Source organism: Cynara cardunculus (genome assembly GCF_001531365.2).
Source record: "Cynara cardunculus var. scolymus isolate 2C chromosome LG 2, CcrdV1, whole genome shotgun sequence".
Classification (NCBI taxonomy): Eukaryota; Viridiplantae; Streptophyta; class Magnoliopsida; order Asterales; family Asteraceae; genus Cynara; species Cynara cardunculus.
The window spans coordinates 69,080,863-69,099,284 of NC_037529.1; the positions used below are offsets into that span (position 1 = coordinate 69,080,863).

The 18,422-nt window shown below is 40.0% G+C and overlaps 3 protein-coding genes across 7 annotated transcripts; all 3 read right to left on the minus strand.

Annotated features, from left to right (window-relative positions):
* Nucleotides 1-35: 35 nt before the first annotated feature.
* Nucleotides 36-5,191, minus strand: LOC112505817 (putative multidrug resistance protein). Of its 4 annotated transcripts, XM_025109832.1 has the most exons (8): nt 5,107-5,191; nt 4,348-4,504; nt 4,201-4,255; nt 3,468-4,116; nt 3,125-3,354; nt 2,814-3,040; nt 762-2,716; nt 36-636 (listed from the first exon to the last, which is right to left on the minus strand). In XM_025109832.1, exons 2-8 carry the CDS (start codon nt 4,474-4,476, stop codon nt 261-263), a joined length of 3,621 nt encoding a protein of 1,206 aa, XP_024965600.1. In that variant the 5' UTR covers nt 4,477-4,504; nt 5,107-5,191; the 3' UTR covers nt 36-260. The 4 variants fall into 4 exon arrangements, with proteins under 4 accessions (XP_024965600.1, XP_024965598.1, XP_024965599.1 ...); XM_025109830.1 differs by having other exon boundaries at nt 2,814-3,354; XM_025109831.1 differs by having other exon boundaries at nt 2,814-3,354; nt 4,348-4,496; nt 5,107-5,179.
* LOC112505818 lies at nt 4,896-14,230 on the minus strand. 2 transcript variants are annotated; one of them, XM_025109834.1, is made up of 21 exons: nt 14,047-14,230; nt 13,798-13,886; nt 13,560-13,669; nt 13,399-13,453; nt 12,527-12,615; nt 12,276-12,342; nt 12,124-12,186; nt 11,470-11,622; nt 11,255-11,348; nt 11,088-11,167; nt 10,919-10,994; nt 10,669-10,712; nt 10,455-10,522; nt 8,943-9,028; nt 8,692-8,849; nt 7,272-8,613; nt 6,876-7,156; nt 6,325-6,504; nt 6,085-6,241; nt 5,343-5,393; nt 5,164-5,235 (listed from the first exon to the last, which is right to left on the minus strand). In XM_025109834.1, exons 1-21 carry the CDS (start codon nt 14,156-14,158, stop codon nt 5,210-5,212), a joined length of 3,381 nt encoding a protein of 1,126 aa, XP_024965602.1. In that variant the 5' UTR covers nt 14,159-14,230; the 3' UTR covers nt 5,164-5,209. The 2 variants fall into 2 exon arrangements, with proteins under 2 accessions (XP_024965601.1, XP_024965602.1); XM_025109833.1 differs by having other exon boundaries at nt 4,896-5,393.
* An 823-nt stretch (nt 14,231-15,053) lies between these two features.
* LOC112506386 (disease resistance protein At4g27190-like) lies at nt 15,054-17,963 on the minus strand. Its single transcript, XM_025110391.1, has one exon. The coding sequence runs from the start codon at nt 17,961-17,963 to the stop codon at nt 15,054-15,056; it is 2,910 nt and encodes a 969-aa protein (XP_024966159.1).
* Nucleotides 17,964-18,422: the final 459 nt, after the last annotated feature.

Below are 18,422 nucleotides of genomic sequence, written 5' to 3' on the forward strand. Positions count from 1 at the left end.
GAAAAACGTATCTTTAGGGTGTGATGAAACAGGAATTGGCTGTAACATGGTAACCTTTGATAAAAAGATGGTGCCAGTAAATGTCCACAAATGCCTCTTAGCAAAGCATAAATACCTTACTCTCTTTTATTTTCCTCCTATTTGCATTTTCCCACAATTTATGCCTCAAAATTTCATTGAATTTCCCTTTGCCCAATCTAAAACGTTTGATCTACAAATTTCGGTGCAATATCATACCAAACTTGGTTGACCATGGTGTTTTAATGTCGGAAAGGTGAGTTGCCACCCTGCATTTTCACAAGATTCGAATATGCTCCACCATGCAGAGATAGAAGATCAGAATGAGACCCTTGCTCTGCCACCTTCCCATCTTGAATTACAGCAATGGATACAGAGTTTTGTATTGTGGAGAGACGGTGAGCCACCACAATACATGTCCGTCCCTTCATCATCTTCTCCAGTGCTTCTTGAACTAAGCTTTCTGATATGGTATCAAGAGCACTGGTTGCCTCATCCAACAGTAGAATAGCAGGGTTCTTGAGAATTGCTCGAGACAATGCTATTCTTTGTTTCTGGCCTCCCGATAGCTGCACACCCCTTTCTCCACAATATGTTTCATACCCATCTTTCATTCCACTGCCATCCACAGAGTAGTACAAGGTTAGCCACATCTTTACCAAAATTACTTTTAGAGCTTCTATTTCAAATACTAATATTTTTTATTGCTGCTCTACAACAGGCTCAATGAGTGCAGTTTGTACCTTATAAATTCATGAGCATTGGCAAGCATTGCAGCATTCCTAATCTCAGATTCTTTAGCACTTGGTTTCCCGTAAGCAATGTTTTCACGGATGGTACCTGCAAAAAGAGTTGGCTCTTGACTCACTAAACCTATATGCGACCTCAATGCTCTTAAGTTATACTCCTTTATGTCTCGTTCGTCAATACAGATCACACCCTTCAATGGGTCATAGAACCTCTCTATCAACCCAATGATGGTAGATTTACCAGATCCACTTGGCCCCACAAGTGCCACCGAAGTTCCTTGCTTTATCTTGAGGTTCAGTCCTTTGAACACCATATGATCTGGTCTAGACGGATAAGCAAATAACACATTTCTCAGCTCCACACGGCCCCTTATGTTCCCTTTTATGGAATCATGTCCGTGTGAAGTATCTGGATTGATCTCACTTTTCTTGTCGAGAATTGCAAAGACTGAACTAACGGCATTGCTTCCTCTTGATATATCTTTAGTCATACTCCCTGCATCAGCTATGGTATATGCTGTGAACAGCAACACGAGAAATGCTTGAAAAAGCTTCTCTGGAGCTATTAATCCTTGTGTTAATAGTCGACCTCCATACCAATATGCCAACGCAGTTGAAGCTGTCGCCATAAACTGAGAGCTAAAAAGCCCTACCCCAGAATAATATGATTGTCTGATACTTTCCTTCTTAGGGCCTTCTAATGTGTCCTTGAAGAGACTAACCACCCTTCTTTGAGAAGAGAAGGCGGTTATTGTTCTATGGTTGATCACAGCTTCACTTGCTAGTTGGCTTCCTTCCTTTTGAGCCTTGTGAGATTTTTCTGACAAGCTCTTCATTAAGACGCTTCTAGCGTAGAAACTTCCAATGAGGAATGGTTGTGCAGCCATCAACACAAGTGCCAGCCTCCATGAGAGTACTAGTCCTAACGTGTAAGCAAAGACGGCCCCGAAAAATGCTTGAGTTAGTAATGACAAACGGTCTCCTACAAGTGAGCGAACCATGTTAGCTTCTGATGATAAACGTGCACAAATGGCTGCACTTGTGTTCTCATCTTCATCATACCAACCAATCTCAAAAGTCAAGAGGTTCTCAAGCAGTTTCTTTCGTACTCTCGTGGTCAGCTTCTCGCCCATCACTGCGAAGCTGTAATGTTGGATGACACTGGAGATGAAGTTGAAAACACCAAGAGCTAAGAACACGAAAGAGTAGGTTCTTGCATGATCTACAATGGAGGATTTGTCGGATTCAAAATAAACATGGATAACACCGCCTACACAGTATGCGTTGATGGGTTGAACAGCACCGGAGCCTATGGCTCCTAAGCATCCCCAGAGGGTTGCTACCCACTCGGGTGCATTCATCTTCAACAAACGAAATTGAGAAGGAGCTGAATGAGATAGTTTCCTTAAATTATCTTCTTCATCACTATCATAAGAGGTGTTGAATTGAACGGAATAGGGTGTAGTAATGGAGAACGCTGGGCTGAATGGATTCAGCGATGGGGTGCTAGGTGCACTCGATCTCACACTTGTTGGACTGGCTGCAACTGACATTCTGTAGGGGCTTTGGAAACTATTAGATATGTCCATGACTTCATTTCCTGGAGCTGATTGTTGCAACTGCACCATTTTTAAGTACTCACCACCACCATCCTTTCTGCCATTCATTTGCATCAGCTCAGCATGTGAGCCTGATTCGACTACTTTCCCTGCCTGAATCACATATATCATATCGGCCCTCCTAACTGTTGACATGCGGTGTGCAATTACAATAGTCGTTCTCCCAACAGAGGCCTGGTCAATGGCTTTCTGCACGACTCGTTCAGACTCTGTGTCAAGTGCACTTGTTGCTTCATCGAGGAGCAAGATTTTAGGATCTCTAATTAGTGCACGAGCAATTGCAACTCGCTGCTTTTGCCCTCCGGATAGTTGAATTCCAAATTGCCCAACCTGTAAGTAATACAACACCTCATTATCAATTCAACTTCCACAGTTAAGTGAAGGAGATCAAGTTTTGAGCTTTTGAGGTCAAACATTCAAATCTTACATTGGTTTCATACCCATCTGGCAACTTAACAATGAAGTCATGTGCATTTGCATCCTTGGCTGCTGCTACAACATCATCAAAAGATGCTCCTTCCTTCCCAAACAGTATGTTCTCTTTGATAGAAGTTGCAAACAGAATTGGCTCTTGATTCACCAGACCCATTTGGGATCTCAGCCATCTGAGATGAAGTTTATTTATCTTGTGTCCATCCAACAAAATCTCACCCTCTATTGGATCATAAAACCTTAGAATAAGTGACATAGTTGTTGACTTGCCCGAACCGCTACCTCCAACAAGACCAACAGTCTTACCAGCCGGTATCATGAGATTCAACCCTTGTAGAATAGGGGAATCAGGCCTCGAAGGGTAGCTAAAGTAGATTCCTTTGAACTCGATTTTCCCTCTTACATATGATAGAGCCTTTCCTTTCTTATCTTCAGAGTTGATAGTTGGATTTCTGTCGATCATCTCATTGATTCGAGTAGCAGCACCTTTTGACTCCGCAATGGCCGTGAGATTTGGGAGTGCAGTCAATATGTTCCTGCAAGATTGAAAAGAGTCTTGAGTTGTATGTTCAAATCACAATATATATATATATATATATATGTATATATATTAGAGAGAGAGAGAGGTGTGGTGGTTAGAAGAGCTCACAATCCTCCCATGAGCACATTAAATCCAGCAACGAAAACATCACCACCCTTTTCATCATGTTTAGTGACGAGAAGAGATCCAACCCAAGCTTGGAACGCCCAGCTAACGTAGATGATCCCCATGCTTCCCAACATAAGTCCTCTAGCAAAGCCTTGCTTTATTCCTAGTTCCATGGTGGTTTGAAGTGCGTTGCCGAAGTTAATGATGGTTTGATGCTCACCAACGTAGGAATAGACGGTTCTTATGGAGGAAATGGCTTGTTCTGCAATAGTACCAGCAGTAGCATAGGATGCAATCATAAGCATTCCTACATCCATCATGAGCTTGCCGAATCCGAGGGCAGGTACAAGGAACATTATGGAGAATGGGAGGGCAGCCAAGGTAAGCCTCCAAGATAGCGTAAATGCGAAAATGTGGCAGAAGAAGGAGGATGACAAGTAGGCGAGAGTATCTGGTATCTTCTCGCCGATGGTGACTTGAATGGCGTTGGAATCGGCGGTGATGGTTGATACAACTTGGTAAGTGGTAGAGGAAGCAGCAGGTTGTTGGGTGTCGAAGAAGGCGACATCTTGTTTAAGGACCGATTTGAGGTAGTGGAGTCTCATTCGGGAAGTTTGTCTTTCTGCAGTTCTTGACCAACAAAGTCCTTCTATAAAAACACAAGATGATAAGATATAAATAAGAGAGGGAATTAAAGGATAGAAGTAAAATTAGTAATGAAACAAGAGGGTACCAACAAAGGCAGATAACCCAACTGCAATTGCAACATAAAGCAACCTGAGCGAATACTGAAAAAACGCATGTGTATGTTTTAATTAGTTGGTAAGTAATCAAGTAATTAAGCATATGGAATGGAATGGAATGGAATATGTTAACTTACCTTGTCGACAGTTGAACAAGTAACAATGGCTTTTGGATCTCCGTATTGGTTGATGACACCGCTAAGAACGTACATCATCAAGGGGACTTGCAATCCGTCTCCGATGCTTCCCAACGTTCCCCAAAACATCAAAAACTTATCCAACCCATCTGCATACCTGAATATTCCATTCTTATTTCCTCCCATAATATTAATAACAAACCACAATTTTCTACCAAATCCAGTTTTGCTTCTAATAACTGCTTGCTTCTATATTATATACTACACTACAAAAGTGCATGTTGGATAAAAGACAAAAAGGCCGCCTTGTTTTTCCATGGCATTTTTATGACAACTCTCTTGAATAACTTGACATTTGTTTTGTGTTTTCTCTTTGATATATGACAAAACACTTTGTGTTGCCTAAAAACAGCTGTTGGCGATGGTTTCTATTACTTGCTACGTACAATAAAATTAAGCTTGCTTGTATAGTGGTTGATGGCTGCATCAAATATTTATGTTACAGCTTAAATATATTTATACATAATACAGTGAAGGACTGTTTTTAAAGCATGCAAATGCATATTATAAGCCTATATACTATATAATAAATCTCGCAAATTCATCACTGTTCATACAAAACTTCCCACCAGCAAGACTTTGGCACAAGTGCTGGTATATACATATATACATTAATTAGCTAATGAATGCACAACTATGTGACCAGGGACTGTATTATGCCCAAATTGTACAACCGCAGTGTAGAAGGTGGAATCATACTTGAGTCTGCAACTTTGACAACAATTTCTGCATACTCTCTAGTTTCTGAGCCAGTTGTTCTACCCTATCAAGGTGTCGCTTGGAAGATTCAGAACTGCTTAATTCATCGGCAAGAGTTGCACAATTTGTCTGTGAATCCAATAATGCAGCCTCAAGTAAAGTTAATGTTGAATTGAAGGACGAAGAAGAACATTGGTTATCTGCAGTCGCTACGGAAGACGGACTAGAAGCATTACTATCTCTGTGCAGGTTCTTTTGTGAAAAGATCTTGTAGAAGCCTTCACTTCCTGCAGGTTTTCAGTTGCATGAGTTCCAAATCATGTGTCTAGTGCATATAGGTAGCTAACAGACCAGACCAKACCAAACCAAACTCGAAAGTATGGTCTAGAGGTGGGATGTGCGCATATCTGTCCTCTGCCCCAAAGAATAGAGCGGTTGATCTCGCGAATACTTTCGCTAGTGCAAGAGTGTAAGCAAAAAGGTAAAAGGGAACAAAGACTAGTGCATATTATGCACAGAAAAAGAAGGGTAAGAAAAGGTAAAGTGTAGTTACATTGTAGCATGAAAAGGTAAGAGAAGGGAAGGAAAGGCAAAGGCAAAGCACACAAAGAAGAGGTAAGGTAGGTAGATGACAGTCTAGGATCTCAAATATGGGAAGAGAACTTTACTCTTCTATACTATAAAAGATGTGTGCATCACAACTTAAGTTGCTCTTTTTTAAAATATAGTTAGACAAGAACAATTACAAAGCTGACCTCCATTCCCCTAGGAAGCCATATATAGTTAAATGTACAGCACCAATGACCCAAAAGGCTTACCAATTATCTTTGTTGATCCAGTCCTTAATTTAAAGCATGGACACAAGTAATTTTTAATCAAAAAACTTTGTTCTGTTTTCAGCTTATTTTGTTTCATGTACAACATACTCATACACTCTGTTGCATTGTGTCTTATGTGAAAAAAGAAAGAAATATTTACCAAGGTTGCTTAATTGATCCATTGCTGTCTGACCAACTGATCCTTCTAGCTTCAACACACGCAAAACCCCAGCAGTTATTCTCCCCATGGAATCAACTTCTGACTTGCATAGTTGAGCAACATGCTGCAGCTCATCCCTGCTTACAATTGCCTCAACCTACAGGGTACCAATCATCAGTACACAAATTTGATTACATAAAACAGCAATCAACACCGTATAAGCAAGTTACAAGTAATCACCGGATGTTTTGCAGAAAATTTTAAACTTTCAACCACCCACTTATTGGCACCATCATCTTCAGATAACACTATGTCAGCTTCAAGATCTACCCCACCATGTGAATCGTGCTTGTGCCCATTTGTGGCTACAATTCCCTTCTGCTGCTGGGGTTTTAACGTCTTCAAGCCTTCAACACCGACCTACAAGCACATAAAGTAAATTAAATTCTATACCTCACGTAGAATATAGCAGCAAAACCTTTTCAGGATCTCACAGGGGAGTCTTAACATTCGATAGTTTAATATTCCCATTTAATCACCACTTTGTACTCTCCTGGACATCAAGCATATTCATTCCAGCAGAAGGAAAGATTGATGATCAAATTGGGGTACAAGTAGCAACTTTTTTTTACATTAAGATGTTTATTCACAATCCCAATGTGATAAAAATCTTCATCATATTCATATCCACGATTTTATTTGCTTTTAGCATGTTTAAAATCTTTTTTTTATCATCACTATAATATATAAATAAACAAAGCTAAGATTATAGCAATGAAGCAAATGTCCACCGTCACTGATTCAACAGGATACTTCTGTGCTCCAGGCAAATTCTTTTTGCCATTCACCGAGTTATTTATGCTGCTGTTTGCCTTAACTTTAAAACTCTGAAAAGTTGTGTGCCAACACCTCTCTTCTCTGTAAGAGTCATCTGAATTGTAGAACCACCATCTTTCTGCCATCTCTGCACCCTCCAATGCAAATAACCAGTCCTTCAATTCTAGTGATATATCTACATCATCCGGTGCACCCAAGTGCAAGTAACCACTATGCTTCTCCTCCATGCTTTCACCTGAGAGGGGAAACAAGGGGAATTTTTTTTCAGAGCACAAGTGTAGATAACTTCTTTGACAAGTCAAATAGATGGATGTTGGAAAGTGAAAACCATTGCATAATGGACAGCTTACTTTTACAATTCTCCCTGAAATCCTTAACAAGTAGAGGTGATGCTTTGAAAAGTTTTGACAACGGCCCAGCAGACAAATGCTCCAAACCCTTGGAGAGCCCAACCCCTGGGCCACCATCTGGTCCTAGAATTCCAAAGCGGTGGAGTAGAGCTTCAGCATAATTCATTCCTCCTGCAAGGCGTACGCCCGCAATGCAAGCTGACACACTTAAACTATGACACTCTGTATCCTGTGCATTATACGGAATAACATGCACCACACGTAAATTTAAAAATGGAGTTGAGACAGCACTGTCATTTGCTTGATAATTCCTTCTGTTTTGCACCCAAAAGACAGTTCTCAATTTAGGGTTGCCATTTGGAAAAGGAAGAAAATCTGTGGTAGCATCTGGCATCACACCATTTGCATTTATAGAGCTTCTCTCAGTCTCTGCACACTCCACCTGAACTTTGTCCCACCGTAAAGTTGATGAAATGGCCATGGCACCGCCCAAGGTTCTATGAGTAACTTCCATGAACAGATCTTCCCCAACAAATTGAACTAGAGGCATTCCCTGAATGTCCATGGAGGAAGATTCTAGAAATCTTAGCTTTAGGTCCTTAACTGCTAAGCTAACAGCAGTATCACCAGGAACCTTTTCGATCAGACTTCCATCACAAGGTTCATGCTTCACCACTTTCTTATATTTACTTCTTCCAACCGTGGCCATCTTCTCACTGACCATACCAAAGTAGGCATAGAGATCCAACACAAAAAATAGTTGCTCAACTGAGGTGTTGGACAGATATTGTTCACAAGCAACTCCTACTCTAACAACACCCCCTGGGGGAGGGACTTCTATTAAAGGGCTTCCATCTGCTGTTACCATTGCAACCTGGATGCAAGCACCTTTAATCTCGACACAACTCCACAATTCTGAGGAGTGTGAAAGAGAACCACCAGCTCCTTTCGAGTTATTACATGTTTCCAGTGACAGACGAAGGAGAGAAGCTCCACTTGTCCATTTTTTCTGGCTGGCATCAATGGGTTGCCCCTTCCATAGACAGAAGCATGCTGGGTCCTTCTCAAGATTGAGCATCTTCAGCCTCAGGGAAGGTGACTCATAAAAGAATAAGTTATCAATATGAAGCCTTGCTCCAGTAAAGGAGGTCTCATATATAGGGTAGTTGTCACATGGAGAGTTAGACCTTCGGTTTTCCAATGGAATAGTGATATCCAGTCCTTTCACATTGAATTCAAGGGAGTTCACAGAGAAATCTAGCGAAATATCTCCAGGATTAATCACAATTCCATCAGCTAGTAAGGATGATATTCTTAGACAGGACTCTTCTTGAAGATGAATCTGAAAATGAACGATGGCATTTCAGAACTCATACAAAAAGAATGTTAAATGATATTGTAACTATGCAAAATGAAGTACCATAAGAGGCTGGCAGTTGATGACCGTTTGTGAACAGAAGGATGGTGGAGTAGGAGAGGGCATAAACTGAAGACAATGGAGGGACATGAGTGGAGCATGGTCACTTGATTTCCATTGTTGATCCCCTAATGGATATATTGGAGGACAAAAATTCTTTCCTGGTCAAATAACATTGGAAGACATCAGTCTTTCGATGAGCAATCTAGTGTGTGCATATCAATAGCCAATACATTTTGCAATAAAATTAGTACCGAAATCGGGAAAGTGTAATAGTTCCTCTGCAGCATCCTGCATAGATGGTTGCACTAATGCACATGGTGGGCGAGAGGAAGTATCCCTGAATTTTATCAAAGTTAAAATCCATTATAAGTTTATTATTTTAACAACAATAAGAAAATAACTATTAGAAAAGAAAGCATAGTAACTATATGCTGTTACAATGACTTCTGATTCTCATACTCTATGCAGTCCTATAGTATATTGCCCCTTACGTTTAGAATTCTATTTATAGAAGGGTCATCTTCAGAAAGAAAATGTTACAGAAGATAGCTAAACACATGGCGTATCAAGCTTGTGACACCATGTCTTGATTCTCAATTTATCATTGTGTGCACAAAATGATATTCCGTCTTGCTTTGGCACCCAGTTTCAGTAATTTTATTAGAGAGGATAGAGGTACCAACAACTAAAAAGCTTCTCCTCATTGTAGAACTTCAAGCACTGCTCAATTTCCAATCTATCACACTTGAGTGCCCGAAATGATATTCCTTTTCAGTGTTCTCAGATATGAATAGCATCCTTCCGCACACTCAAAACACAAAAGGCAAAGAGAGAGAGAGAGAGAGAGAGAAGGTGATTTTTTTGGGCCAAGATTATGTCAATATCACAATATAAGAACTTAAAAACTACCTCCGCCTCTCTTTACTACGTTTTTGCAGCCAATCACTATAGTGCAAAGATGGCCCAACCATGTAGAAAATAAGTACTAAATGAATCCCTGCTGAATTGTCCCAGCAGAGATCGGGTGGAGTTTCCACAACAAGGTCTCGAGTTCAAATCCGGCTAGGACACCACGATTTACCTCCCCTTGTGGGATCGGAATGGTGGGTGCGCTCCAAGTGGTAGCACAAACCCTTTTTTCCACAACAATAAGTACTAAATGACTGAATTCTATGGTTATAATATTGAAGAGGTAGAAGGTGTAAATGTGTAACTTGATCTGTGAAATAATAACGCACAATAAAATAGTAATATGGGTAAATTACAAAATTTGTCTTGAACTAGCACTCAAATTGCAAGGACGAATTTGTTAGAAATAAATTACAAGATCCATCCACAACGCAAGTAGTGCATGTTTAATGTCCTAGGCTATCAAACCATTAAAGCAAACCCGTTAAGTCAAGGAAGAATTTGTAATATCAATACTTCATAACAAAAATCCTCTCCTAGTGATGCCAACAGATCCATCCGTGCAATTGGAGTGATAGTCTAGGATAATCTTTGAATTTTACCCTAACAATTTTCCCGTCAAGGTTCTAGTTTAATCTGCAACAGGCATATAACTTAGGGACACCGAACAAAATCACGGACTTTCTGGACCAAGAGATGCAAAAGTTATCATAAACCTGATATGGTGCAAATATTCAAAAGCTGATTATGTATACAAGAATCACCAACGCTTCGAATTACATGCCAGTCAGTAGCTAGTAACAGCATGAGAACATTAATCAGAAACGTAAAGGATATATGTGAAGGCATTATACCGCAGAAATAGTCCACCAATCATCACCTGAGTTAAGCATTTGGCAATTTCTCCATCAGAAAGGCTGGCCTGCAAGAGCAAATTGAAACTGAAATTTGAATGTAGATGACACGATTTATCCCCACAAGACAAATAGGCTTTACAGCATGACAGTCAAGGAATGACATGAACACACAGCAATAAATACGATATCTTTAAGTGTCATGAGAAGCTACCCGAGAAAAGACAAGTGACTGCATCAGAAGTTCTAACTGGAAGTCTGCACGTACAAATAGAATTGTTAGCAGCTGTTGATAATCATGTTCACCTTTTTTCCTATTTGTATTAGAAGTTATAATATACATCTAGCAGATAATCGAAAGTACTACCAGTACCAAATAAATATATATAACTGTCTTTGGTAGTAAAGAAGAAAATTTCCTCAAACCAAAAGATGGATTAGATAAACTGTAAGAAGTCACAAACCAGTATCCTTGATGCAAAAAAATATATGGTCCACCATAATGGAGACTAGTGTACGCCCTGCAGCTTCCGCTGATCGCTGCCAGAAGAGGGAGTTCCTTATAGCCATCTCATATAATAGTGCTCTAAACAATTTGCAAACTAGATAACAACAATGAAAAAGAAATCCAACCTCTTGAGAATTTGGATTCACATCTCCTCTATTCAGACAGACATACAATCCAGTAAAGAAGCGAAGAAGAGCTCGAAGCCCTGCTCACATTATATTATTGTAATGCCAGACGGTTCAAAACACAGTAACAGATTAGCAATGTATCACAAACAGGGAACCATACTGACCTGGTTCACTCAAAGCTGGGCACACGGCTTCAGTTATATGTAACCGGAGTTCCAACCCTAGTGGACTATTAAGCTCTGTCCTTTGTATGGTAATCTGATTATAGAATCAAAGGGTAGGCATATGCAATTTAGATGATCATTCCCGGAAAGAGAACATCCTTAAAGCTACACCGAAGTTCATAGACAATCAATTAAGAGGATTAAGTTTGTATTACATAAGCTTCTCCAGATATTCCTTCAAGGAAGCGCTCCCCACCAAAGAATACCCTCTTTGCACCATCATCATCCTTAAATGCACCTTCAGAAAATGCTGCAAACATATCAGGGTGAGGCAGGAGGTCGATGGATAGATGCTCCCATTCAAGCTTCTGGTGACCAAAAAATAAGTATTATAAGTAACATGTAGTGAAATCAAGAGCAGCATGAAAGGTAAAAACTAGAAAACACAATCACTATCAAAAACTTCCAAGATAGCAGTAAGGGGACCATGTAATTGGCAATTCCAGAGCTTGGACATCAATCCACAGTCAATATCCTTCATTGTTCTAAGTAAGCCTTCAGTTACCTGATGGGCATTCTGCGATGCTTGCTGCATGCAGGAGGCACAAGGCAAATGCAAGGATAGATGATATTGCCATATTGGGTCACAAGACATCAAATTGCAAAAAGGGCCGAGAGTCTTGTATTACCATATGGAACATGGAGCACCATACCTACAACTAACTAGATGGTAGCGGTATGGATGCATGATCCGTTTATATTGAGAACTAGGCTTTCATAACACCAGACATGTACTAAGAAGAACATAACCTAACCTATCAAAAACAATAAAAGAACAATTTGAAAAGAAGGTAACAAGGAAAAATTACTTTGAACACATAGATGAACTTCTTGTCATTTGAGAAGTCCCTTGCTTCCTTAAGGTTTACAACCTGCTACAGGGTACCTCCAATTAATCATCAAGAAATTAACCAAAAACAAAGAGAAATGCCTTAAACTGAGTGCATGTTTATAACATAACCTGCCAATTCTCATTTGTGGTATAAAGCAAGAGGTTGCGGATAGTAATAGATGCCATTGGTGATGCCCTGGTCAACAAAAACACATATACAGAGGAACATGTGACAATGTGTAAGCAATAGAGCCAAGCAAATATTCTCAGACCAGAGAGAGGACTGTATGTATTGGGATCCCAAGTGCTAAGAGCAGATGGTAGAATGGTAGATTATCATAGAGGCATATTAGGCTGAAGAGAGCTGAGTCAGAATGTACCAAGTTGCTCCTCCGCATCGTCTAGCACCCCCATGAGTCTCAAGTAAAAGATTGACAGTACGTACTTCTAATGTCATTCCATCTGCAATCTGATAATAATATATTGTCAGTGCTGGAATCCATAGAAGTCTTAATGAAATAGTTAAAAGCTACAATCATAGTAATTAATTGCAAGTGACTAGACCAGGACCCTACACAAACAAAACCCAGCTTACACCTATCACCAAAACTCATGAACCATGATGTTAAGTACAAAATTCAATCGTGGATGCAAATGAACAGGAGACTCCCAAAGCTCATAGATGATGAAAGAAGTCGTGACAGCCTTCAATATTGCAGTAAGAAAGTACAAAGGCACTAGAAGAATGTAGCTTCCTACCATTGCAAGACTGACCTGTGCAAACAAACTACTCACATATTTGAAAAGGAAGCCTACTTTACTATGTTGGAAATTAAAATGTAAGCTTCATGAAATAGTGGTTGCAAGTTTTTATCAACTGGTTCTCAAATAGTAATGTTCTCAACCTTACAATATTTCGAGCTGCTCCATGCAACTAGAAAATCATTTACTTTTACAATAGGTCACTTAACTGCTTAAGTGTTGTAGACTGAAAATGACTGACACACTCAAATTGCTCCTTTGAGGTGACATATTTTCCCCAGTGTATTTTTGCATCATCCATTTCAGGAGCAGATGAATAATATCTTCCCCAACACTAAGCACTGAATATCCTATGCAAGCCTTTGTTCAGAGTCCATGCTTATAGTGTCTTACAGCTATAATTTCCCAACAAAAATGGTCCAGAAACAAAAGAGATTTGGCCAGCAACCCCAGTAAAGAGTTGAAGACTGCGCCATAGGAAGAGGCTAACCTTGTCAGCAAATCCATATCCACTGCTTTTTGCAGGACTGGATGGCGTCTGTGCACTTGAAGAAATAAACATGGAGAATAGTAAGTTGAGAAATTGTAGTGGTACTCTAAACGATTTATTTACTGTCAAGATCATGTGTTGGCATCAAATATATAGAATACCTGTCTGTGGCCTTATATGCATCCAAATCGTCATTTTCCTCCAATACCAAATCAAGCTTATCGATTTGCACAACAATGGGCTCGACTTGTACATTGCTCAAATAAGGGAGCTTCGAAACACAGTCATCAAATCAGAGTAGATATATGTATGTGTGTGCATAGAAATTAAATCTAGCAGACGACATCAATCCTATGAGAGAAATTCAGATGGTAAATTATCGAATATAAGTTGACGTACAATAATCTCTAACTTGCCGACTTTGGCGGTGGTAACATTCAATGCCGGCGGCAATCCAAGACTTGCGTGCAACGCATCACCGTTTATATCTGCCAAATTGAAATCCGTGAGTCAAATGGTTGGATGGAAGTAGTAAATCTAGTAATACAGTAGCGAATTCTTGGATCGAAGTAGCAAAAAGTAGTAATAAGAAATACCGAATTGTGGGATCTATATGCGTGAAAATGAAGCAAGTAGGTGAATGGTAACCTAGATTGGAGAGCTGAACAGTGCGTCCTTGTAGCTTGAACTGATCTCTGGTGAAAGATTTAAGCCAGTACTTGAGAGTATACTCCAACGCCCTGGCGAGTATGGATTCCATGTTATTCTAGAAAAAGAAGTACCGGTGGAGGCCACCGGAGATATAGAAAAAATAACCGCCGGTGAGGAAAGGGAAAGGGAAAGGGAAAGGGAAAGGGAGGTTGATGATGGCCTAGGGGATCTCGGAGGTGTCGTCAGCAGCTGGTATTTGAGATGTTGTTGTGGTCTCTCGGGAGTCTAACCTTTTGTTTCATCCTAAATCAGATCATCATTATTACTATCACCTTCTTATTATTCATTCCTACCTTTTTACTCTTACTCTTGTATTCATGTTTGTTGGGTTTTGAATTACTATTTTTTTTGTGTTACTCGTTTTATTGCTTCCGTAGGTTGTCTCGCTATTTAAAGACCAACGTTTTTCGTTGTTTGTTCCATCAAGGATATCGATACTCTCACTGTCGATGCTCTGCAAAACTCTTTGTTTGTGCATGAGCACAGGTTTAAGAAGAATACAATACGAGTCGAGGACCAAGTGTTGAAGATCATTTATGACGAAAGAGGAGGCAGAAGAAGATTCATCAATAAAGCTACAGTTGAATGCTATTATTGTCACCGATTGGGACACTTCCAATACGATTGTCCTAATTGAGATAAGAAACCCAACTATGTCGAATTTGACGAAGAAGATGAACTCTTAATACCTTTGAAGTCTGGTTTTTTCAGACGTTTGAGTATTAAGAGCGTTTGTTTTATTTATAACATAAGAATATATAATGAATTGTTTGTAAGCGAGCATGAGTTTGTTATGACAATACTTTAACCTCAAGATATTGTATATAATTAAACAAGTCTACTTTATTGATACTTTGGTAAATGTTATCATCATGGATAGAGATATACAGCAGAGTTTAAAAAGGGAGATGGACAAATAGCAAATCCAGAAATCACAATTGCTTTTAACTTGTGTTCTTATATTTTCTCTTTCTTGAGCAGTTCTCCTCCCTGGGGCATGCTTGAAAGTGTTGTTCAAAGTATCTCTTGACAACATCATTTTCCCATGTTAAATTGTTCCACCACTCGATATCCCCTCTAATCTCCTTCAGGCTACATGAACTTGAGATTGAAAGAGGAAGTTTCTTCAACCCCCAGCAACCAGAAACTTCAATCTGTTCCAACACTGGACAAACTGATGTACCATCACATATGCTTGTCAAATTCACCATGTTGCTTATATTTATGACCCTCAAAACCGCAAGAGTTTTGGCATGCCCCCCTGATTCGATGATTCGACACATATTTTCACAACCACTTACCTTGATTTCTTCAAGCTTTCCAACATGACGAAGCATCGCATATGAGATGGCTCCTCTTAACATTGGGCAATCCAAAACATGAATGGTCTTCAGATTGCTAAGGCATTTGCCTCTTGGGAGTATAGACTCGACAGTAGTCACTAAATTTTTCAAATGATCCAGAACCAAGTGCTGCAGATTTGGAAACATTACCTGGGAACTACTTTCCTTGTTTATCAAACATGTTATATCGTCACAGTTTGATATAGTGAGTGATATCAAAGATGAGAGGCTAAGCCAGTGTCTTTGGGTCATGCCTACACACGTTAACATGTCTAGGGAACTTGTGTTGTATAAAACATCCCGAAGGTCTTCTTGCAGAAGGTCAACTCCTCTAAGAACCAACCTTTTCTCATTGTGTTGGGCTACATGATAGTTTGAGTCAAAACTTCTTGGACTGATATGGATATCATACCTTGTTAATTTCTTCAGCCAAGAAGATGCGACTGTAGATGCAAGACGCTCTACGGAATCCAACCTTATCCTAAGGACTGAGAGGTGGTCCAACGATAATAACTCATCAAACCTTGCTCTTTGGTCAGCACCCGTCTTCATGTTCCAATTATAAGCACTGAAAGACACATCTAGAGTCTCAAGACTTGATAACCCTAATATGCTTCCAGCTATGGCTTTCTCTAGGAAGTGTGTGCATGACAAGTTTAATTCTCTCAAACTAGATAAACTTCCTAACCCTCTAGGAAGTTCTCTTATTAGGGTGCTAGAAAGGTCAAGAACCAACAGTTTGCCAAGAGCTTTAAGAGACGGTAGCTTCATTAAATTACAACCTCTGAGAAAGAGAGCACGCAATTCGCCCAAGCAAAGAAAAGATGGTGGCAAAGCAGTAATTCGTGTGTTGCTTAAATTCAGTACCCTCAGTGACTTGACATTCTGAAAGAAGTCGTCTGGGATTCTTTTTATAGGATTACCTTGGAGAAGCAAGACAGTCAACTGGGAACATACAGGAAATGCTTGCAACTTTTCGATCCTGCAGCCCATCAAAGAAAACCTCCTAGAGGACTCCTTTGGCATCTGATGAAATGGAACCCCAGATTGACAGTGAAATCCATATAGTTCCTCTCTCTCAGACAGACGTATGGCAGAATCATGGAAAATGTCATGCATCTTCACAGTTCCCCTTGAACCATCTTGATCAAGTAGGCACGAATCCTTCAGGTGTTCAACCAAAGCAACCCCGTAATTGAATGCTTCCGCCATACTTTGGTTCTCATTGATTAGGCCATCAGACACCCAACATTGGATTAGTTCAGCAACATCTATTGAGAAGCTTGCTGGGTACAAAGAACAATACAAAAAACATTGCTTAAGAATCTTACTTGGTAAGTAATGATAACTCATTTCAAGAGGCCGAAAGACCTCTTTCTCAATGTTCTTGAACAAGGGCGACGAGCACTGCCGCCAAAGAGCTGTATTACGCCACAACTCGATCTGTGGCCTGTCCCTCATGAACTTTCCAAGAGTCTTGATTGCCAACGGAAGTCCGTGGCAATCTGCGACAATTTTCCTTGCTGGAGATTCTCTCCCATCCGGACCAATGATAGGTCCAGCACTCTCATTAAAGAGATCCCAAGCATCTTCTTCATTCATAAGATTCATTGGAAAAGAAACATCGACGGCCATGTCCCTGCACACATCACGAGATCGAGTGGTTAAAAGAACCTTACAGCAGGGGTCCCTTGATGGAATACCCATAGCATCCAAGTCGATCTTTTCCCATACATCATCAAGGATCAATAGGATCTTCCTTCTCAGCTTCAATCTTCGAAGAATTCTAATAGCTATATTGTGAGTGGTGTCTCCTGCTTCCACTTTTAAATGAATTCTCTTAGCAATCTGAGACTGAATTGTGCTCAAATCCAATTCCCTGGACACTTGAACCCATATGACAATATCAAAAGAATTTGGAGAGGAAAAGTAGAGCAGATTGCTCAAGTTCTTGACCAATATCGTCTTCCCTATGCCACCCTTGCCCCAGACCGCAATCCTCCGGATATCGGTCCTGTTCAAGATTTCCAAAAGCTGTTTCATATTTGATGTTGCCCTCTTCCCCACGAGGGGTGGCACCGAGATTTCCTCAACTGCTTTAATGGGAGAGTGTCTTTCAGGGGCGACAGTTTCAAAATAAGTAGAATTAAGCTCTTCCACTAGATCGAGTTTCTTTGCCACTGTCCAACATTGTAGGTACCTGTGCACCATATTGGATCCCCTACCACCATCAGCATGTTGATCAGGCATCTCTAACAATGGCCGTACATCATCTTCAACTTTGGAAACCTTCTTGAGCCATTCATTTACTTGGTCTTTTGGAGTTTTTCCTTCTAGTTTGGCCAAGGTTACGTCTTCTTGAATGGACATCTTTTTGATGGTGAGCTCTGTAATGTGTTGACGGAGTTGGCGAATGTTTTCTTCACGTTTGGAAAAGGTCTTAATCCTTGAATAAGCGGACTCAAGAAACGTTTTAGCGCCATCAATGACAGTAGAACCAAGAGCTTCCATGGTAAGAAAGGGGGATGAAGGGTTAATCTGTGGTCAGCAATCCAAGCTCTTATAAAGAGAAAAAGAGGGTGATGAAAACGTGGTTCTATTGTTTGGTATCAATAAAGTTAAAAAGAAAAAAAGAGAGGCTACATGTCCTTCCACCAACATGAATTGTTCTCATTCTAAAAACAAAACATTGCCTTAATTCCATCCCCAGAAAGTCCTAGGGAACTTGATGAACTTTGGAACATCCAAAATTTCCAATATCTAGTAATAATTATATTTAAAATACTGTAAACTTGGTGGATGATGACTATCATCAACGTCAACGTAGCATTGCTTATTCAATTCTAGGGACAAAAAAAACTTGTGTATAATAACAAGGAACATGCACCCATAAACCCTAACGCTGCATACCAATCCATTGAAGATCGAAAACTTAAACCCTAGTTCCTCATTCACCTCAACATATCTAGA